We start from the raw sequence: 23,601 nt of genomic DNA, 5'->3' as shown, positions 1-23,601 counted from the left end.
TTAGCAAGACCAAGAATGGTACTTAATTGTTTAATATGATACAACCATGTGGTTCCGTCTAATCCAGATTGTTAGTGCTTCTGCAGATTGTCCATTCTGTTGTTAGCAAAGACCAAAAATGGTTCTTAATTGTCCAATTTTTATACAACCAGTTGGTTCCGTCTAATCCAGTTTAATTTAGTGCTTCTGTAAATCGTTGTTAATTCTGTTGTTAGTACAACCAAATTTTTTGGAGGCTTACAACACTTAAGCAGCTGTTATTGTATTTAATAACACATTTACTTGTTTATAGTACTATACTAAATGCTTTTACGTTTTTATTTACTGCATGAAAAAATTATTATGTTTAATTTAACGGCACCAGAAAGTTATTATAGATTAAAATAATTTACCAACCATTTAGTTAAATTTTATTATTTTTCTGAAGATATATAAAAAGCACTACAGAAAACATTGGAATTACTCAAATATTTTTTTGTTGCTGTGGGTGAAAAAATTCTTCACAATTCTTGTACTGTCTGATCTACTAAGTAATTAATTGCAAAAGCATTTGACAGTTAATTGAATATAGATGTATAAGAGACATTTAGAAAATGACCATCGTACATTATTATTTGATTCTATGGTACTTTGGGATTATACCGACCACACCAGTATGAAGAACACAAAAAAATATAAATTTATAGAAACAAACATGATAGAACGAAAAAAAACAACTCTTTAAATTACAAAATTACAAACTTATAACAATATTGTTAAGGGGGGTCAGATTCCGTTATATGCCCCCAACGCTTAAAATTTTTTCAATGAACTTAGAACGTTATAAAACGATGTAATTGAGTAACAAAACTAACATTCCATCAATCAACAAGCATTTTCCATGGTATTGTGATTGGTAATGTTGTCCGCTGTTATCTTATCTTTCTCGAGAATCCCGATTACGGGCAGGGCCCGCGCGGCATCACATGAGTATTTACGTTTTTTGCACGGTACATAATTGCCTTTCCATTACAATTCAATTTATATTTTCTGATCAGCCCCTCTAGAATTTGATATTTTACTGATAGGGTACTATCTCGAGGGATGTTTTTCTTTTCGTTGACATCAGCGCGGGGCTGCCGAAGTCCGCGCTGGTGGCCGGAGAGGCACTCGCATTTTGAGTGGTGGAGTGCGATCAAGAAATAAAAACAAGTTTTGTGTTTTTTTTTCAATAAAGAGTTTAGTTTTTTGTTTGGTAATGTTTGTTTTTTTGTTGAATTTTTGTGTTTGGAGAAATGTAGGGGTATAACACGGAAGTACAACAAGGCGACGCACCAGCTGAAAGGGCGGCGAGACTCTGCAAATCACGTTATCTACTAGACCGCTCGACTTTGACCTCTTTCTGAGGATGGTGAGGGGGTAGTTGCGATAAGACAATTCCCTGTTTTATATTGACGAAATATTGTTCTACGCTAATCTAGTAATCAGTACAAGCAAAAATGTCAAATAACGTTTCATGTCTCGGTGTGGTCGGTATAACCCCAAAGTACCGATTCTATAATAATTTCTTTACTTTAATTACTTTTTATTTACTACAGGCTATTATAAATCAATTTTAACCATTAGAAGTAAATATTTATACAAAGTTAAAAAATTGGAGTATACAAACTGCAACCCAACATAATTATGATCCAAATTTAAACAGCGTTTCCTTTTTGTAAAAATAATTGTCAGATCAAACTAAGTCAAAAACCACAAATAAGAATCTCAGCTGGCCAGAGATAATTCTGTTTAAAGGGGAACATAAGGGATCTGGGATAAATAAATATCCATGACCGAGGGGGAAAAGTGGATACCCACAGGCTACATGTACTAACTTTCTCTCCCATGACTGAACACAAACACACCACACACACACACACAATCTACCAAGAGTAACTTCACACTGACGTAGGAGAAGTCTAAGTCCCACTTATGCAAGTCCCCCTCCTCTAACCCGCAGGGATCACTTCTGGCTAGTTTAATACTTCCAGTTGAACCCACTACTGGGTAAGCAAAAACCGATGTGTCACTTAAATCTGGGGCAATCTTATGGATGTCTCAAGCGACACATCACTAACTGCAAATGTTGAGGGTTCTTGGGTGCAAGAGTAAATCAATAGGTCTAGTCTACTGCGGGAGATGACTGTTGAAGTTGGTGGGGGTTTGTTCCCTAAGTGTCAGAGGTTCTAGCTAGCCTCAACAAGGGTGTGCCAACCCCTGTCTGCTTTGACTGGAGAGGCTGGTTCAGTGCTGGCCTCCCCTTCTTTCGAGGGGACATGACTGAGATTATTGCTCCTAATTCTTCCTCATGGATCTCGACAGGAGGCGGCCGGGGCCTACCTCTAACCTTATCCATCCTGAATATCCTGTCACTCCGGAAGCAGCACTAAGGTTCTTATAGGACTATCTAAGTGCAAACTTATAAGCTTCTTGTACTAAGAGAACAAAAAGTTCCCCTCCTAGAGCCAAACTGAAATATGAGTACATTAAATTTTTAGGTGGAAATAAAAGTGCAAGGGGTAATGTTTTAAAAAATATTTTATTATTTTTTTACATTAAAATAATAATCACTATATTTACTGTACAGCTAGATAGATCTCTTTGTCCACAATATAAAAACACAGCAGAGCCTCTCACCTAAACCAAATACAAAAAATAACTCTATCTTTGTGTCGAACAGTACACAGCATTGGGTCACAAATCTTTTTGGTTGTCTTTTCAGAGGATAACAACAATAAAATTAGTTTAAACATAACAACAGGTAGTAATTGGCAGCACGACTCCAGCAGAACTACAACTTCAGAGTCGTAACATCAGCTGACTCGTTTATAAACAAACAACTAACAACAAGGTAAAGTCTATAAATGATCAGAGTTGTGAACTCAGTTGGACGGAGGGCAGGATTTGGGAACAGTTGAAGCAGTCGACAGTGTGGGAAACCGTACTCTCTTCCGGGGTACAAAGGCAATTCAGTGAAACTCAACGGCTTCCTGCAATAATAATACTACTCCCTGTAGACTACAGTACTATCAGGATGGTTCCGGTGTTTTGTATCTACGATAACACTCAAAAAGTACAAGAACCACTAAGCACATAAAATTGATATGAAAGAGTTACCCATAAACAGGTAAGGTCAGCACCTTTCTTCATCACATCTGGAATGGTTTATAACATTAAACGTAATGATGCACAAAACACTGTTCTTACGGGGTTTTATCAGCATAGTCTCCTAGTAGTGCAATTATATCTTCCAGGACAAAATAAACATTAAAATTTAACTAAAATCACAGTCGTAGGGAAGAACTGAACATTCTTAGGAAAACAACATACAAGAAGTTATTGCATAAAATGGTGTCCATCTCTTTCAATTTATTTACAAATTCAAATTTAACGTACAATAATTATGATTCTTTCAAAGCGTCATTTTTAAACACCAATTTTTATTTTAAAAGGATAAGATTAAAAATTTTTACGATAGCCTCGAAACAGGGCTTGCTGTGTGATCTCAGTTTTTGGCAACCGTTTCATAACGTGAGGCGAATTCAAGTCGGTAATACTGCAAAAATACTTACAAATCTCTTATTAATTAATCCTAATACAATATACATAACAATGTCTGTAAAATATTACACAACGACTGGAATGTACAGTTTTCCATACACGGTAGAATTTAACAACAATTTCCGTCTTACAAAAACGCTGTATAAAAAATACTTGGCCTACTAAGGCATGTCGTTTGGAAGTTACGGTCGGAAGACTAAACAGTCTGACTTGTCCTCTTCGACCAGTTTTTCTGCGTGTCCTTGCCCGTGTCAGAGGTGACAGGGTCGAGGTCACGGTGTCTCACGTGTATCTGCGGTGAGGAACGCTGTATGACACTGGAAGGTGCCAGTACCGCTGACGCCGGCTCCACGGCCACCTTAACCTTGGGCAGCTCTGACGGCACCTCGTAGATGCCCCCCGTGCCGTCTAAAGCATCGTACATCGGGTTGCTGAAGTCCGGTTCTTGCTACTGATGTCGGCCAGGCTGTTACTCCACGTCCAGTGGCTCCTGGATCAGTAAAACTCGGTCAAAGTCAATTTCATTTCATTAAGTTCTTATTAATGACCAATTTATGTTTCCAATGTTTAATTAATTTATTTTGCCCTAGCACTGCAACCATTTCATTAATATTACAACATATTTTGTTCATTTAGCTTCCTGTGACTGCAAGTCTGTAATTGTAAAGTAATCCTACTATTTTGAGATTTTTTTAATTTTATTCTTATTTTGTTAATTTAGCGTTTCATAAATACCTGAAAAAATGTTTACTAGACAACACAAACATCACAATGTAAAATATTTAATTGAGAAAAACCTGCGTAAAATTTGTAAAACAATACTAACAATTACAGATATATGTATTTATTAGTAAACAAAAGTACAAAACTGACTTTTACCGTAAAAACACAAATGTTGTTAGAATAAAACATATTTTAGTGTATATTACGGTATTATTTTCTTTGAATATGAATGTCAATACAATGCTACTTGCTTTATTGTTATATACATTTTTCTCATTTTATATAAATCTGAAATTAAATTTAACTTTTTTATTGATCAAAATCAAAAAAATTTTCAAATTTTGATGTCATAAAATGCTCAACTTAAGTAGGAAAAAACAACAGCTAAGTATTTTTCTCTTAAATAAAATAAAGTCTACAGTAAATTCCTTACTTTTTACAAGCTTTAAAAGTATAAGCAAGATAAGATAAGATTACAACAAAAATACTAATTGGCTGCAGGTGGCTATTATCTAACTTCAAATGCCATTGCCTTATAAATAATGCAACTTTATTAAACATTAAAAATATTATAAAAATTGCATAAAATTAAAAATTATTTTATATTCTTGAAGTAAATATAGTTCTGCATAAATCAGTACCCAATTTTATTGATATTATTCAATAAATGGTTGTATACTGTATGAAAATGTTGAGGGTCTAAATAAAGACTCTTGGCGCTTGATGTCCGTCCTTACCCAAGCCTATATATAGGCTCTTTGGGTTACCCCACCAACCTAGTTTGAGCCTAAATAAAGGCTCTTGGCGTTTTATGACTTCACAGGATGGGCCTATACATTCGCTCTTGGTGTTAAAAGGGTTAATACTAAAGTATGAAACGCTTCAACACAAAGCATTCTCATTGTCATTCTATAGTGCATGACATTTTAAACAGTTACACACACTTGTATATAAGTGAGTGTGGATTTTTAAAAGTCATTCTACTGTATATATACTTTCGAGTATGGGTTATGTGGAGATCATTCCATTGCTAGCATATTTGCAAGTAAGGTTGTTATAAGGAAATGTATCTGTTATTGAATATGAAATACTTTTTAATACTGCAAATGAAATTAATAGCGTCATTGTTCACCAGCAGTAAACTAGAAATATATATATATATATATAGATACTTACAACTCCAGGGCCGTTGTTAGAAAAGGTGGGAGAACCAAACTCAACATTGGTGCCTTGTCTGAAAGACACACTATGAGAGTTTGTAAGGCCCAGTACAGGCTTGCCACTGCAACAAAACCCATTTCTTACATTAAATTAATATTCTATGTAAAATAATAAAAACATTTTATACTTAGTTAATTAAACACGTAACAACGTAACGGTTCCACCACAATTTAACACTATATCATTTATTGTAAACTATATATATATTTACTTGTCTAACTAATACAATTAAAGGTTTAGCACAACTGTAAATAGTTGTTTTTTTTTTATATTTTTAAGTACTAATCTTATACTATTAACACTTAGGTGTTGAATTATAAACACAAATCCAGCACTAGTATATTTCTGTTGCAAAAAGTACTCACAAAGGCCTCTTGCGAATGAAGATGTAGACGGCACCGGCCGACAGCAGCACGAGCAGAATCACAATGGGGATGACCAGGACGGCCATGTTCCCGGATCCTCCAGCATGCGCTGTCACTGCGTACGTCTCGCACCTGTCTCCCAGCAGTTGCGGCGGACAGTCGCACTGCAATGTACCGCTGCTGCTTTCCCGACAAACACCGCCGTTCTGACACGGACACACTTGGGGTAACGGCAGCTCTGCCTCAGACGCTGAAACAACACCACATGTCTCATTACATCAACTATTATTGAGTATTATTCAAAAAGAAATATACACAAGTGAACATTATTTGTGTCATTAATTTTATCACTTGGTCATTACATTATAGTATTTATTAACCTTTATAATAACAAATTATGAACGTAGTATTTGAAGAGTATATTTTAAAGTATAAAAATAATTGAAGACTCTTGGAGCAATTGGAAAAATTGTTAAATAGTATTAAATGTTAATAAAACAATACTTTTCCATATGGTTTATTTTTTTGGACAACATAATAAACCATTTGGAAAAGAATTGTTTTATTAACATTTAGTACAATATACAAATAATTACTTAACAAATGATCTGATGGGAATATATTTTATATATACAATATCCAACAACTTTTTTTGGAAATATTATATATCAAAAATAAGATAAAAAATAGAATTTATGTCATAAGAATGTTACATTTCATTATTTGTGTGAATATTTGAGCATTGTATAAATTTATATAATTATCTGTTAGTATAGATTAAAATCAGCTCAAAATAGAATTATTCCCCGATAGGCATCACAGCATATTGAGTAAACTGCATCTAAACACAAATGATAAACACCATTTCTGAAGAAACTAAATTAAAGAATTTGTATCAGGGTGAAATAAAGGTTTGCAATAATAAGTATTTTTTTCAATATAGATATCACGGAATATAAACTCAAACATTCAATCCCCAACATGTACAGGTGTGTTGCTTAAGAGATGGGTGAAATAAAAATAAAAAAATAATTGGCCACTCTCAAAGAAAAATATACAATTTTTCCCCATATTATTAAAGAGTAAAATCCAGTTTTCTAGTTTTGAATGTGTTATTTACCTGCATCACAGTAAGTCTCTCCACCAAGACGAGGCACTGCGTTGTCAGGACAACTACAACGGTGGCCTCCTGGCACTATCAGACACAGGTGGGAGCATATCACAGAGCGGCATGGGTCATCCACCGATGTATTGTAGCGTTCATGGTGGTACACTGCAACACAAGTGTCAAGTTACACTAAGCTACACTGTGTTGTCAGAACAACTGCAACGGTGGCCTCCTGGCACTATCAGACACAGGTGGGAGCATATCACAGAGCGGCATGGGTCATCCACCGATGTATTGTAGCGTTCATGGTGGTACACTGCAACACAAGTGTCAAGTTACACTAAGCTACACTGTGTTGTCAGAACAACTGCAACGGTGGTCTCCTGGCACTATCAGACACAGGTGGGAGCATATCACAGAGCGGCATGGGTCATCCACCGATGTATTGTAGCGTTCATGGTGGTACACTGCAACACAAGTGTCAAGTTACACTAAGCTACACTGTGTTGTCAGAACAACTGCAACGGTGGCCTCCTGGCACTATCAGACACAGGTGGGAGCATATCACAGAGCGGCATGGGTCATCCACCGATGTATTGTAGCGTTCATGGTGGTACACTGCAACACAAGTGTCAAGTTACACTAAGCTACACTGTGTTGTCAGAACAACTGCAACGGTGGTCTCCTGGCACTATCAGACACAGGTGGGAGCATATCACAGAGCGGCATGGGTCATCCACCGATGTATTGTAGCGTTCATGGTGGTACACTGCAACACAAGTGTCAAGTTACACTAAGCTACACTGTGTTGTCAGAACAACTGCAACGGTGGCCTCCTGGCACTATCAGACACAGGTGGGAGCATATCACAGAGCGGCATGGGTCATCCACCGATGTATTGTAGCGTTCATGGTGGTACACTGCAACACAAGTGTCAAGTTACACTAAGCTACACTGTGTTGTCAGAACGACTGCAACGGTGGTCTCCTGGTACTATCATTATCTTAAATACCTCGTTTGTTGATGAGCATGTGAAGGTGTCGGTAGGTTGATTTATGGAGCATGTTTTGCATTTTGGTTATAGCTTAGGAATGAACCTTGGTGTTGTGTTAGGATTGATTTTTACCATTAGGTCTGTTGAAATCAGGGATTTTAGGATAGGGGAAGTAGATTTTTTTAGTTTACGGGATTGTTAGAAAGTGCCGTTGGGAGCAGATGGTAGGAAATCCTTTTTGTGAAAAGAGGCTTGTAAAATTTTGATGCCATCTTTTAATATGGAATTCAGTTGTTGTAGGTTTTGGTTAAACATGTCTAGAAAAAGTGAAAAGATAAATTGGCAACCCTGCTTTCCACATCGATGCTGCAACCCAAAGTGAACAGACAACAAAAATGTTCTTACCGGTTGCAAAAAATTGCAGTGCAATAAAATATATCTAAATATGTGTAAAATTTTTGTTCTTTTATGAGTTCTTTCAAATCAGTAGACCCTAGAAGGTTTTCAAGGTAACCCTGCTGATTTTCGTATCAACTAGCAATAATAAATTCTTAAGGAAATTGATAAATGTGAGGTACTATCGAATGGACAATATTATAAACTTAATTAAGAGCTGTTGAACTTGAACGTATTAGTGCATTCTGTTGGGGAATTTATGGACGTTTAGGAACTAAATTTATATTTGTTAAAAATACTAAGTTGCCTAAAAGCTCATTACCACATACTATCAGACATTGTTATATCTATCATAAGGTAATACAACCCATACACTATTAGAAGCTAAGCTCATCACTGTATAATGAGATATCTTGTCAGCCATCTGGCTACAAATTAAATGTAGAACAGACAAATTTGACAACAATTTATTTGCCTCTAATCACAACTATCACTTTTCAAAAAATGAATTAAAGATTAAACACCTACCTTTGACTCCGGTGGGGTTGAATAGGTTTTTGGAGATGGAGACAGGAATACCCCTGCCGAACTTGTCATGCTTGACCAGTTCTCCAGTCTCCCGCGTCGTGTAATATAGGTGGTTCTCGAACACATCCAGTGACAGCGGGTGGTGCAACATTTCTGTGGATAAGGATACAGCATTAGCCAGAGAGTTGGATATAATTGGTGAGGGATTCGGAAAATATGTATCCAGTCTGTGTTGTGACAATTTTGTGCTCAGGATAAAATATCTGTCCACTTGCATATGTTTGAACGTAGCAGATACAAAACAGAAACTTCAGAGAATATTTCTAAGTCAGTTTAGTAGTCTTTCCTTTTTGGTGTATTGAACAGTTAAATAGGAGGTTCCTGAAGGCCCTAAAATATTATTGTAAAGGAAAACAATCAAGAATTTTGGCACAAACCTGAGATTTTCTTTTTTTCCATGCATATATGAGTTAATTCTTGGCAAGTACCTACATAAAGAAAATGTCCTAACATGAAAGTATGAACATTGATACAATAGGAGGATTTTAAATTAAATCTATCTGTGATTAAGTACATAAATAATATCTTGGTTTAATTTAAAAAATTCATTCAACTTGACAAGGACATAGCCAGCAAGGGGGTCCAAGAGGACGGGACCCCCAAATTTTCAATTACTTTTTTAGCAAACGATTATTATTTAAATAATTCAGTATTACTCACATGCAATGCTGAAAGATCATTCTCATCATTGAAATAAGTCAAGAAATTTTTAAGGAACAAAATAGGGAATGAATATTGAACAAACCTCCTCTCAGGATGACGTTGCGGTTGGAACCATCCTGACGAATGACCTCGATCACATTCAGCTTGGTGTCAGCCCAGTACAGGACGTGGTCGTGGGCAAAGTCGACTGCCAGACCTGTCGGGTGTCTCACCTTGTCCAGCACTAGAGACCTGCGCTTGCTTCCATCCAGCCACGCCGTCTCTATCTTCGGTACCGCTCCGGCATCGGCCCAGAACATGTGGCCCAACACCGGGTCCACAGCAATAGATGTTGGTTGGTCCAATCCTGCGACAATCCATCATTCAATAAAAACAATGATATACAGTGTAGCTCAACAATATTTATAATTTTAATACCATTAAGAGAACTGAAGAGAAAAAGACAATTCATAACCAATCCGTACCGGACACAGATGACAACACTGTTTGAAAAGCAGAAATACTAAGTACAAATAAATAAGAATAACACTGTATATTCCACAAAACTAAATTATGTATTTATTAGGCATCAACATGTAAACATTCCCAGAAATTGGACACTATCAACAAAATACTGTATTAATGTTTAATTTAAATTACATTTGATTTTGTTCTAAAGAAAAGAATGATAATAACTATAAAAATAAACAGGTTATAAAACATACCAGAGTCAATGAGAGACCTCCTGTAGCGGCCATCTTGTTTGGCGACCATGACACGACCTCGTGGCTTCGTTCCTGACTGGTCTGTCTCTGTCCAGTACAAGTTGTGTGATACCCAGTCCACGGATACACTGGTTGGCTTCGAATTGCCTGGAATCAATGATTACCAATGCATTATGAAATCTGACAGAAACATATTGTATATATTGCATTTAAGAAGAAGCTATTGTTATTGGAAAAACTATTAAATATAAGATACTAACCAATAAATTTAAAATTATAGGAAAACTGTGTTTCTATTACTAATAGTGTATTTAGCTTTAATGAAATTGTATAATAATTTATGTGTGTCCACAAACAAAGCAGCAAAGTTAAGCCTGTTGAAATTAATATTCTTCTTATCATATATTATTTAAACGTTGTTGTTTTAAAGAGTTTATAGATTTCAATAACAGGCCAAAAAACTGTATATTTTGTTATTATTTTCAAACCATCACAAATTATAACACTAATAAGTTGCTTCTATTATCAGGTTTTTGTGTATTTTATTATGAGTATTTAACAATAATCAATTTAAGAACTGAGAATTTTAGAGCAATTAATAATAAGATTAACATAAATAACTAAAACCAACCAAGTAATTATCCTAATGACAGGGTTTTTATAAAAATTTCAATATTTTCCTAAATTAAAAATTAAATTTTCTTGAACTTTCCTTTAATTTTGTTAAAGTATTATGTTTTTAACGAATTAGTGTTTATATTTGTAAATTAGAGTATAATGAAAACATGAATTTGCTTTTTTACACGGTAATAGATAATAGATACATAAAATACTTGCGTTGATTAATTTTTCAAATTTAGAAAAATATATGAATATTGTTGTAATAAGTTGGTTATTATTACTATATTACTGAAAATCTCATTACATTTTGCTACAAATATCAGAGAAATCTGATTATGTTCATAATAGTTTCTGTATGTACTACAAAGCAAACATTCTAAAATCGACACTGGAAGTCGTTACTTATAGACCACTTCACACAATTTACCTTTGAGATTGAGCTCCTGGGCGAAGCCGACCTTGACCTGGCCTCCTCTAGCATTCACCATGTATGACCTCTTGATCTTCCTCTCCTTGGAGTCCACCCAGAACACCATCTCCATGGTGGGGTCAAAGTCTAATGCCTCGATGTGCTTCTCCTGACTGATAACGTCTATCTCACGTTTGCTTGTCACCTCGTACGCTCGGATCTCCTCCCCATTGGAGAACAGCACAGAGGCCTGAAATTATGAACATTGTCAGACCTGTCTCTCTGAATATTCACAATGACAACTCTTCCATTCAAGAAGGAAGGTCACTCCTTCAGTTTCATGCAAGTAACAATATTCATTCTTAATTTTGGCTCTTTTACAACTCTTTATAATGTAGTAAAACTCTGTATTGTCTTGCTATCATTGCTATCTGTAGGACTTGCTACTAACTGGAACTGTGGCCTTTGAGATATATGCCATGATTTGGAAGAGCATCATTGCTACTTACTCTAGCAAAGTATATACTTACAAGTGACAAGCATATTATGAAGAAAATCAAACATTAAATGGAAACTATGGACAGTAAAAGTACTGAGAGGCTGCAAGTTCTGATTTGCAGCAATTGTCAGCATACATTTCTTAAACACTAATTTTAGAAAGCCATTCAATGAACAGTAGACCAACAGAATATCTAGATCATATCCTACCATCTCAAATTTCCCAAATACCTGGTCTAGGATCACATACAATGTTGCATAATGCATAGAGTGATTACAATAATTACGGTAGAGTGACATACAAATATAAGCAATTTCAAGAAAAATCATAAAACAGATTTTCAAATATAGAAAAGACCTTTTGCAGTAGTTCAGTAATAAACAATAACGCTAACTAATTAGCTATGATAATGTTAAATGTAGTAAAGCAATACTCTTCAATTTCAAACAATTTTGCCATTACATGCTGACTTTTAAATATAAAATCAATTTTAATAAGATTTCTCTTAATAATTATTTTACTGTTTAATGTTTTATGGACTTATAGGTATCTACTTTATATACTTACATTGGGATCGTCAGCCCGGCACACACCGCTTGTACCATCGACCAGAGTGAAGCCAGCCTGACACGAGCAGCTGAATGTACCGTTTAGGTTTGTGCAGATGTGGGAGCACTTGTGCAGACCGAGAGCACATTCATCCAGATCTGTAAAACAATTTTACTGCTCTTAAAAATCTATTCTCGCTCAAAATATCTGTGACGGGTAAAATCATCGTCCTTATCTCGTTTTAAAGGTTTTTTGCATATTTTGTTTTTTATTATTTCATAGTTTTTCCCATATTAACATTTCAAAATACTAAAAATCAAGATATGAAGAGCCAACATTTTATAGAAATTTTTTTAAAGATGTTGTGGAAGTATATTTTAGTGACTAGTTATCAGAAGATTCAAGATACTTTATTGTCACTAAGTACACAAGAGGATAACAGAGATTGTGGGAAATGTAATATTCCTCTGTTAAAATACTAATACTGACTATAATAAAGTTATAGTTATCTGCATTTGCTTATTGTCTTGCATGAATAACTTTGTAGTACACTGTGGTTAAATCATAGGTTGGGTCAAGATTTACCTTAGAATTTGCTCATACATAACCAGTTTTATTAATAAAATTTGCAAGAAAAAACAGCTTGATTTACCAACTGTTTGAAGACTTGAATTAACTTTACAGTTATGTGACTTTATGGTCACTTATGGTGAGTAAAATTCAAGATTAAATCTCAAGTGAGGTAAAATTAAGGTTTAAAAGCGCGATGACATGTTCGGACATAAATATTTAATCATGCCAACCGACCAAACTCGATTTGTAAATATAAACACAATGGCCGGCACTGGGGCAGCATAAATAGGAGAAGGTAATGAACTGTTTTTCCAGTCACTAGAAAGATTCTGTGGGCCACTTACCGACACACTGCTTGCGGTTGAAGGGGTAGATAGCGTATCCGGTGAAGCAGCTGCAGACATAGCTCTTGGTGAGGTTCTTGCAGAAATGTTCACAACCACCCACGCTAAGGTTGGCCAGAGGGTTGAACGGTGGACAGAATTCATTGTAATCTGGCAAAGAATATTGATCTTAGCACCTTTTAGTAAAAAGAAATACAAAATATTTATAAAAAATGTTTCTTGGCACCTATGGTATATTATTTTGAAAAAATAAAGAATGTAAAACTTAGCCCTTACTGATCTATCACTACATACAGCACACTCTTGTAAAATATTGATGATGTGAAGAAACTGTGCAAGCCAATAAAACACAAAACTGATGTAGAGTTTTATTGCCCTATTAATTATTTACCCCATGATCTATCGGGTTATTTGCAAACTACGTAGACACTCGCTAAATAGTACAGACTGACAGAACTACAGCTCTAGCAAGAATTTCGTGATGTCCGAAGACCTCTGATATAGAATGGAAAAGTCTTACCAATTTTATTCTTGCCAGTTTTCATGGCACATACTTGAGATTTGAGAAGTGTGAGTACCCCATTTATTGTGGGTGCACAGTATTCATTTTGTCAGTGCACACAATATACTGTTATCACATTAAGTTTAAAGTGTTCAACTTTAGAGAAGTTGGTACTACACCCCTCTCAACATCCAGAAATTTCTTATTTTGTTCAATAAATTATTCTATGGCTTTGCTGAATAATCTAGAAATAACTTACGGCATCCCTTCTCATCACTGTCATCGCCACAGTCATCAACGTAGTTGCAGACAAGTGCGTCCCGTACGCAACGCTTGTTGTCGCACATGAACTCGCAGTGGCTGAGCGGGGCCATAGAGTGACAGAGTGTGTGGTTGTTCTCATCGCTTGCATCTCCGCAGTTGTCCACTCCATTGCACACGACATCCATAGACACACAGCGTCCGTTCTCGCATTGGTAGCGGCCTCTCCCAGCACACGATACCGCCGTAGCTGTGGATCCATTTTAAATGTTATTTACGAACATAATTATATCTCATACATTCCCACATAATTACAGTATAATCTTAAAGAAATGGTTTTGGTAAATAATCTTAAGATTCATTACGGAAAGTCTCACAAAAAGAGCCAATCAATACCAATATTGCTACGAGTTTATAGAATTTATTAATGTTTATAGACCTTAGCCAGACTAACGAATGTAGACTCTGCGGAAAAGAAGAAGAATCAGCAGAGCATATTTGGTTAGATTGTCCTGCCATCTTAGAAACTCGGAAAAGATACCTGGGAGCATATCTCCTCAGCCCCAAGGATATCAGGGAACAGGAGCCCTCCAATCTGATTAGTTTTTGCAAAAGCCTCGGGCTTTGAGGACAAAAAATTAAAGTAAGGGAGGCGCAAAGGTCCTTTTAGGGCTAAGCGCAGGGACAAACTGTCCTTTTCCCTCAGGAAGAAAAAAAAATGTTTATAGAATAAAAAAAAAAAATCCATTAATCCATGATTTCTCACATTTAAACATCCTTTATTGTTTGATATACTATCAGTAATCTGCAGAGTGTGGCAACCTCTACTGATAAACTAGCAGTGCTCTAATGTTAAAGTCATGTTCTGATGCAAACCACCTAGATACATCTATGTGATCTAATGACATCTTGACTCTATTTTAAGTAGTTAATATTGCCATTACCTAAATGAGGTTTCTTATGACTTTTACTTTACACAACATGTATATTTTTCCAAGCTATTTACTTAGTCTAAACACATGTCTCAACCCTTTGAAGACTATCCAAACAAAAATGAGACTTACTAGCCAAAAAGACTGGACTCATTTGAGGAAATCTGCACATTTTTACCAATATGATTGTAATCCTGTAATATTTATGCCTAGAATGATAATTTTGTAGTAGAATCATTCCTTATGATATCCTCTTTCATGTCATATAAGTACAAAATGTATAAAAAAATCAATATTTCTGACTTTGAGAAAAACTTGAATTAATTATTAGTTCATTGCAGCTGTGGTATTGTTATCTGTTCAACTACTATTTGGCTATATTACTTGTATTTCCAAATTTAATTCCAATATGCCAATTTTGTCAGGATTTGTAATGTTTATATTTTCATAAGCAGTAAAATTTAAATCAGAAATTCTTTGCAATCTTTGAAAAACTGACTTTACCAAAATTAATACTTTTTATTTTATTGTATATGCTTTTAAATTTGATTTTCATAAAAAAACAAGTTCTCCAACAGTTTTCCACAGAATTTTAAAGATTATGTAGAATAACGTTGTGATTCTTTGCTTACTAATTGTAAAGTAAAACACGTAATCATCGTATGGACTAGAATATACCAAAACAAATAAAATAGCAATCTAATAAGACGTAAACAACCGTCATTATCACAGTTCATTAAGTAACTGGAACAGAAAAACAAGGAATGGGAAAAGTTATGCGCAGTCAGCTGATGATAATGGTTACTCACAGCACAGTGTTGGTTCCTCATCCGAGCCATCTCCGCAGTCATCAATGCTGTCACACTTGTCGTCCTTCTCTATACAGATGCTGTTGTTACACTCGAACTTGCTGTCAGGACAGTAGCGCCCGTTCGGATACCGTGGCGGACAGTTCTTTTCATCACTGAAGTCTCGGCAGTCCTTGTCCCCATCGCAACGGTAGTAAGATGCGATGCAATGGCCACTATCACATTGGAATGTTCCGTTCTGGAATTGAATACAATTAAATTTTCAACAGCCCAAGGGAATTATAACTTAAAAAACACATTCTTAAAAAAAGATAATATAAATAAACTTTCATAAAATTTGTGACTTGACAACTATTCAAATACCGGAAAAAACTGAAATAGTTTGGCTTTAATTTGGACGGTTCAAAAAAATTTAATATTTGAGTTTTATCCATGTAGAAAAACCATCAGTTTGTGTTTTTTCATTATAAAAAATAAACAAAAACAACAGAAACTCTATAACAGGACAATAAAATCTTGATAATTTCTAGATAATTTTTCTATAAGATTGTCCTAAAACTCTTTTTCCACAACTATATGATTAAGAGGAGCCCCTTTGTTCTAAAAATAAGTATGTATGACAATTATTTTGGTCTCAAAATTAAAAATTAAATTATGATCATTTGTATAAAGAAAAAGTTTTGTTAGTATTACATTTATAAATAGAAATCAACTTTAAATATATTACTACATATTAAAATATAAAGTTATATGAGATGTTGACAATCATTGAAACTATGAAATATATTGTTTTACCAAACCAACAATACAATATTGCTTGTATAATACTTATGTGTAAAACACTGATTTTAACAGTTCAATTACAGAAATATTGAATGAACTTCGCAATAAACTTGGAATGCAAGCTTAATGGCTATTATTGAAGAATAAACCCTTGTGATTTTATGAGATTTAAAATTGAAATGTATGTAACTTGTTCACTAAACACAGTTTTAGTTAAAATTTAAGAGGCTTAAATTATTTAACAAATTTATATTTGTTTTGAATTAGACATGTTCGACCTTGCTAGAAAGCAAGTGACTGACCTTGCACTGGAAGTCCCCACAGTTGACTTCATCACTGCCGTCCCCACAGTCGTCGTCATGATCGCAGCGCCAGTGAGTCGGTATACACTTGCCGTTGTTGCACCTCATTTCCGATTCACTGCAGGCACGGTAGGAGCCTTTGCACACATCTTCATGTTCATCAGAGTAATCACCGCAATCGTTCTCAAAGTCACAGAGCCAGCGTCTGCAAAAGCAGCAATGATTCAATTATAGTATAAATCAGCTATAAATATGTTCTGTTGTCAAAATGTTTGCGTTTTGAAAAAGGGGGATGATTTCTTATTTAGTCTGACTCTTCTGATTTATCAACAACTATAGATCAGCTTAAGGAGAGTCACAAGCAGAGTAAGGAGGAAGAGTTGTCCAGTAGGAGATTGACAGTATTGATAAAATGTGGTCTGGTTCAGGCAAGATTTGACCCGTACACAGTGCAGTAACTGGCTCTTGTAAAAAAGCTGTACATTAATTATTGGGACTAAAAATCAGTCAAAGCAGCTAGGTGTAAGAACCCTTGGAGATTTCAGCATATCTCCAAAGTATGCTGAAATAAGCAGCATAGAACACATACAGCACAAAATTACAGCTATATACCTTAGAATACCTGATATTTCACCAGTCACCGGTATGATTGGTTTGTCTCCTGACCAGATAGACAATCAAAGAACTCACTTGGGGATGCAGCGGTTGTTCTTGCACTGGAAGTCAGTCGCAGGGTTGCACTTGGGGCAGTGTTGGGGCAACTCGTCACTGTTGTCTCTACAGTCATCTTTTCCATCACAGAACAGCCATTTGGGGATGCAGCGATAGTTGGTGCGGCCAGGACAACGTTGCCAGCCAGTGGTACAGTTCTTCTGTCTGTGAACACAATAACATTTTAAATTATATTGTTGCTCATTTTAAGGGACTACAATATACATTTGGTACTAAATTATGTCCAGCCATTATAAACCAAAATAAAGATAAAATTGGATAAGACTAAAAGTGAAATTGAGCTTTATGACATTAGAAAATGTACCTATGCTAGGACGTCAAATTGGTCATGCTATTGGGCTAATACTAAGGGAAGCACTCTTTTTTATTCTGCCAAATTGACCTTGTACTTTGATATAATTAGTTGGGATAACAACCCTGTTATTATTACAAATAAAATAGTGATATATCTTGCAGCTCAAAAGATCTGCTTTAGAAAAGTCACAGATTAAGGGCGAAGATTCCAAAAGAAGACCTGACAAGATTGAAGAAAATTCCCATATATTTAAGCTATTGAGCTATTTTGCATGACAAAGCGGTTAAATCAGTTCATCATACGCCATCATCAGTACCTGAGAAGGGCAGTATTTAGCCAACTTTATCAAGACATAAATGGCGTAGGATAATTTTGAACACACTGAACTGATGTGAAATTCTCAGATCAAAATTTGATCAAGGTTTATTCCTAGGAATTTAGTTGAATGGACATACTCAACCATGGTGTCATACAACATGACAGCTGCACTACAGTCAAGGTCCACATAGCACAGAGAAAAATTAATAAAGTTTGTGTTTTGCGTTTCTGCAATGTTTTGAAATTTTGGTGTTTAGATTGTTGAACACAAATCTTTGAACAAAATTGATCCAAACAGAGAGTCATTTCTTCTGCATATGACTATATGACTATGTGTTTCCTCTATAGTTGGCTATATAGATCTGTAACGATAAAGCAATGTTGTTGACGTCACTAAAAACAAAATCGGACTGAGTATGAAATTTTGTGGGACTCCATATAGTAGCTTGGTTGTTTTGAAATCTGTACAAGTTGAGATCCATCACAAAAAAATCTGTATCAGTTTTTGTATTAAATTGGACCCAATTTACCACAAGTTTCATATAAGATGGAGCATACAATTTATTTTATCCATTTAAAGTTGAGTTTTCTCAAGACATAATTCGGCTAAAATGCTTCAAGGCTTAAAAATTGACAATACCTTCTTTTTATAGATACACTATTTTTAAATTCTCAAAAAACTCTAAAATTGTATTTAAAAAACAATTAAATACTCCCAGAACAAAATTTCATAAATCGGATTTTCCCAATTAACAAACTTATCCAGAATCATTCAAAGGAATAGAAATTTATGTTACTAGAAAGAGAAAACCAGTGCTAACAAATGAAAGGAAGGAATCATATTTACAGAGGACCGGAAAACATAGGTTACCGGTAATACTCTAAAATACTTAAGAGAAGAGAAAGGAATTACTCAGATATCTGGAAGAGATAAGATTGGAAGATACTTAGAAAATACTAATGGGAACGTTTATAATCAAGTAGACCCAGTGATATTGGAAAATTGTAACTTGGTAGACTTAGACTTACCGACACATATAAGCAGGTTCATCTGAATCATCACCACAATCGTTGTCGAAGTCGCAGACCCACAGTTTAGGAATACAACGTTTGTTCTTGCAGGTAAATTCAGTTTCAGGATCACACTGTCTGTTATCTGAAATCAGATGGAGTCAAGAATATAAGACAATGAAATCAGACAACAATGTTGACATTACTAACACAAGACAATGCACTATAATTATTTTCTGCCACACAGTTACAGTCTGCAATTGCTCAAGATACTTACAGCACATCTCAGGGTCCTCATCAGATCCATCCTTGCAGTCAGGGTCTCCATCACACTTCCAGGCATTGAGAATACACCGGCCGTTCGATCTGCATTTGAACTCCAGGTCTGGGCAAGTCAAGTTGCAGTACCTGTGGGAAGAAATGAGTACCGTTTAATACCAGAACAAGTTTAGTTCTAAGATAAAATAACAAAAGTTTGGGTAAAGTATTACCAGGAAGCTATCAAAGTTCAGCATGCTTCGGAAGGACCCACACATTTTACTAAAATGTGACAAAAGTATTCCTAATTTATCCCCGTCTTTTCAAAGAACTACACTGTTATAAGATAAGAGCTAAAGTCTTTTGTCTGAAATTTCATTTAGTGCAGATTTTTTGTGGTTAGCAGCACTGCTGGTTATCATGCACATATCTCCACCAAATCCTCGGTTCAAACTGAGCTAAACGTTTGCTAAAATTCCTACATGAAGACATTGGCAAAAATAGGTGAAAGTGAAGACCCACTGACGTCTTGATGGTACGTTTTACTCTCAAACTCAATTACATTGATTGCATGGTCCTAGCAGCTTCACAACTATGGGTCCTTTGATTTTAATGCAACTTGATTTTCTTTGAGACATAACTCAAATATTGTGAGAGTTCCTGAAAATGGTACATTTGTGAATGGACAGTCAATGTCAAAATTAACTATCCTTTCAGTCGACTCCAGAAATCGACTTATCTACAAAGTTCTTTGAATTTTAGATGAAAGAGTTAGTTTTTCCTATTAGTTAATTTTCTTATGTAATTTATAAACTTTCTTAGACCTACTTTGAATTCTTTCAAGAATGATGTTCAATTTGGTACTAATCAGGTTCCTTAGTTCACTTCCCTTGCACAATTCAACAACATTCTCAAAAGCATCCTAAACATGTGTAACAAAGTTTCTAAATTAGAGAAAGGGACTATCAGTAAAGTAAACATTGCTTCCACTTATTGGTTTAAAGGTCATGATAAGAATTTGGATGAAGCTACAAAATACGTCATGAACCGATCAATCTTATAAAAGGAAATTAATTGAGTTTTATGCATTAAATTATCTAACCAATTAGTCAACCATCAGTTGAAATTAGACTGTTTTGGTTGACAATACTGAAAAATAAACCAAAAAGGGAAATCTTATAGGTTTGTTTTCCTCTCGTGGAAGAAGATCACAGATAACAAAACCTAGTGAATGGTGCTTTCTTCGTGATCCTCAAACTAAAATCACTCGAACTGCTCTAAAAATAATATTTTCAACAATACAAGTTAATGAGATCAGTCTTTATGGTGCAGGACTTTTCCGACACCCTGTTTTCCTAGAACTGTGCAAGGTTAGTGATTCTCACCTCTCATCAGAGTTGTCACCACAGTCATTGTTGCCATCACAGATGTTGGCTGATGGCGTACATTTGTCGTTATCACACTGGAAGGTGCCAGGTCGACACTTGCGAGTCGGGCAGGTAGGAGGCTCGTCACTGCCATCACGACAGTCCTTCTCTCCATCACATCTGTACAGTGTCGGTGTTTAATCCCTGAGTTCTTAGGCTAACCAAAAATTATTTCTCCTAGAGTAATAACTTTTCATGGCAATTTGTATTGCAGCATTTACCCAAGCACGTTACAAAACAGATACTCCAAGGGAAGAACTACTTCAATGTGAATGTTCACCTTTCTCTCAGTGCAACGTCTGGAAACTGACACTGTCACAGACTTGACTTCTGGAATCTGGAGTCAAGTTTGTCTGAAGAGATCCAAAAAACTCGGTGAGGAAGAAGCTTAAAATGAACTCTTACATAATTTCAAAACTGGTGAACTGGAGCTACTTAAATTGCTATTTTTAAATAGATTTAACAAGCAAGATCCATAAGTAAATTTGAGTTGTAGAGTGCATGATATGTATTTTCTGTTTGGGAATTATCAAATCAAATCAAAATGCCTTTATTTACAAGCGTTTCTCAGTACATACACTGTTTTGCAGAACAACTCAAGTCATTTAATGGCCTTAAATACTAAATAAACAAAGAACTTGTGATTAAAACTAAAAGGAACAACATTGGATTATACTAAATACTAAAACTTATACACTAACAACTTAAATACGTTATTTATATCACCACATATGTAGTCCTTAAGTTTTAATTTAAAAGAATTGCAACTGTATTGCTTAAGGCTAAGGGGGAGGTCATTGTACAATTTAGGGCCGAAATACGAAAAAACTTTTCCTCCCGACTTCATGCCTGACTTTTCGAAAGTCAAGAAGGTAGCCATGGCGGGTACTGCGTTGCGAGACCCCCCTCCCGGAACAACAACCGCTCGCTCAGGTACTGCGGCTCCTGGTGTGATAGGACCTTGTGGACCAATGTGCAAGTCAACATCCTGCAGACGGACTCCACTGGTAGCAGGCTGGCAGCATCTCGAAAGGGGGACACGTGATCAAAACGTTTTCAAGTTGAAAATGAAACGCACCGCAGAGTTTTGAAAGTCTCTGAATACGTTCTACGTCCCCCCGCGAGATGCTGTTACCATAATAATAATAATAATAATAATAATAATAATAATAATAATTTATTTGCCGTTAAGCAGGGAAGCATTGACAAAGTCATAATTCACATGTATACATACAAGCATGTCAAGTACAACTAAGTCTAATTAAAATTATAACTATACAAAACTTGAATAATATTAATTCAAAAGTCTATGATATTCAAATTAAAAAAAATTCGTCAATGGAATATAAAAGGGATTATTTATCAGCCATTTATACAACTTTTTACAGAAGGTTTTCTCAGGATATTTAATGATTAAGTTTTGTAATTTATTATATATTTTTAGTGAGATGACAATGTGGCTATTCAATGTTTTAGTCAATCTACAAGAATTAATGTTTGACTGGTTTTTAGATCTTGTGTCATACTTATGACTGCTTGGTGTAAGCATATCAGAGTTTTTAAAAACATACAGGATCAAGTCAAAGATATACACATTGATCACTGTAGGAATATTTAAGCTTACAAATATGGGTTTACAATGTTCTAAGGGCCCTGCATCAGAAATGGTTCTGACAGCTTTTTTTCTGTAGCACGAGAATTTCCTCTATCCTACTGCAGTTTCCAAACAGAATTATTCCGTATCTGAATACCGATTGAAAATTTGCAAAGTACACTGATCTAATGTAAATTTTGATGAATACAATAAGTTAACCGCTTTAATAAAAATATTACTCGAGATAATTTAATACTTAAATAATCAATATGTGGTCCCCAAGTAAGAGTCTTGTCAACATAAATTCCTAGAAACTTTACGTTAGTAGAAGGGTTATCTTTTAGAAAGTTTTCATTAAATTTTTCTCAAAGAAAATGAGATTTTTTGTGTTTTTTTCTTCGTTTAAAATGGAATCCATTCGACATGAACCATTCAGAAGCCTCTTTTAAAGTATTTAGACAAAGAGATCTAAGTTCTTCAAGGTTTTTATTAGAATTTAAAAAAATGTAGTGTCGTCAGCATACATATAGGTTTTACCTTTAACCGAATTTGGAAGATCGTTAATACTAATTAAAAAAAAGGAGCGGCCCCAGTACAGAGCCCTGAGGTACACCGTATGAGACCACTAACTCCTTGGACCATTCTCCATCTATACAAACCTTTTGTTTTCGATTGCTAAGGTATGATTTAAAAAAACTTAATTGTGACCCTGAAAACACCATAGTAGTTCAATTTCATTAACAGTTCTGAATGATTTACACATTCAAAAGCCTTGCTCAGGTCACAAAGGGTGGCCTGAGCAAAAGCCTTGTTCTCAAAGGCTGATAGCACATCTTGCACCAACATATCTACAGCGTCAATAGTAGATTTTCCCTTTCTAAATCCAAATTGAGAAATTACTTAAAAAATTTGTTTCCTTCAAAATACGCATTTATCTGGTCATAAACCAACATTTCAAATATTTTGGATAAAAACGGGAATAAATCGAAATTGGGGCGATAACTCTGCGGCTTGTCCTTGGGCCCCTTCTTAAAAACC

General features: G+C 35.2%; 1 protein-coding gene and 1 pseudogene across 1 annotated transcript in view; both read right to left on the bottom strand.

Moving 5' to 3' along the window:
* Positions 1–2,861: 2,861 nt before the first annotated feature.
* Positions 2,862–7,183, bottom strand: LOC124355542 (annotated as a pseudogene).
* A 318-nt stretch (positions 7,184–7,501) lies between these two features.
* LOC124353579 (low-density lipoprotein receptor-related protein 2) overlaps positions 7,502–23,601 on the bottom strand; it is a 509,397-nt gene continuing 493,297 nt past the window's right edge. The window contains exons 52-65 of the mRNA XM_046803481.1: positions 20,928–21,089; positions 19,562–19,692; positions 19,303–19,429; positions 17,619–17,804; positions 16,929–17,133; positions 15,844–16,081; positions 14,101–14,352; positions 13,340–13,489; positions 12,441–12,580; positions 11,393–11,624; positions 10,345–10,491; positions 9,723–9,986; positions 8,918–9,070; positions 7,502–7,919 (exon numbers count right to left, since the gene is read on the bottom strand). Coding sequence (XP_046659437.1) covers positions 7,798–7,919; positions 8,918–9,070; positions 9,723–9,986; positions 10,345–10,491; positions 11,393–11,624; positions 12,441–12,580; positions 13,340–13,489; positions 14,101–14,352; positions 15,844–16,081; positions 16,929–17,133; positions 17,619–17,804; positions 19,303–19,429; positions 19,562–19,692; positions 20,928–21,089 — 2,509 coding nt within the window. The 3' untranslated portion in view covers positions 7,502–7,797. The remainder of the gene's footprint in view (positions 7,920–8,917; positions 9,071–9,722; positions 9,987–10,344; positions 10,492–11,392; positions 11,625–12,440; positions 12,581–13,339; positions 13,490–14,100; positions 14,353–15,843; positions 16,082–16,928; positions 17,134–17,618; positions 17,805–19,302; positions 19,430–19,561; positions 19,693–20,927; positions 21,090–23,601) is intronic.

Source organism: Homalodisca vitripennis, chromosome 2, assembly GCF_021130785.1.
Source record: "Homalodisca vitripennis isolate AUS2020 chromosome 2, UT_GWSS_2.1, whole genome shotgun sequence".
Lineage (NCBI taxonomy): Eukaryota > Metazoa > Arthropoda > Insecta > Hemiptera > Cicadellidae > Homalodisca > Homalodisca vitripennis.
The sequence above is the reverse complement of the archived record's forward strand: the minus strand, read 5'-3'. Positions and strand labels throughout refer to the sequence as shown.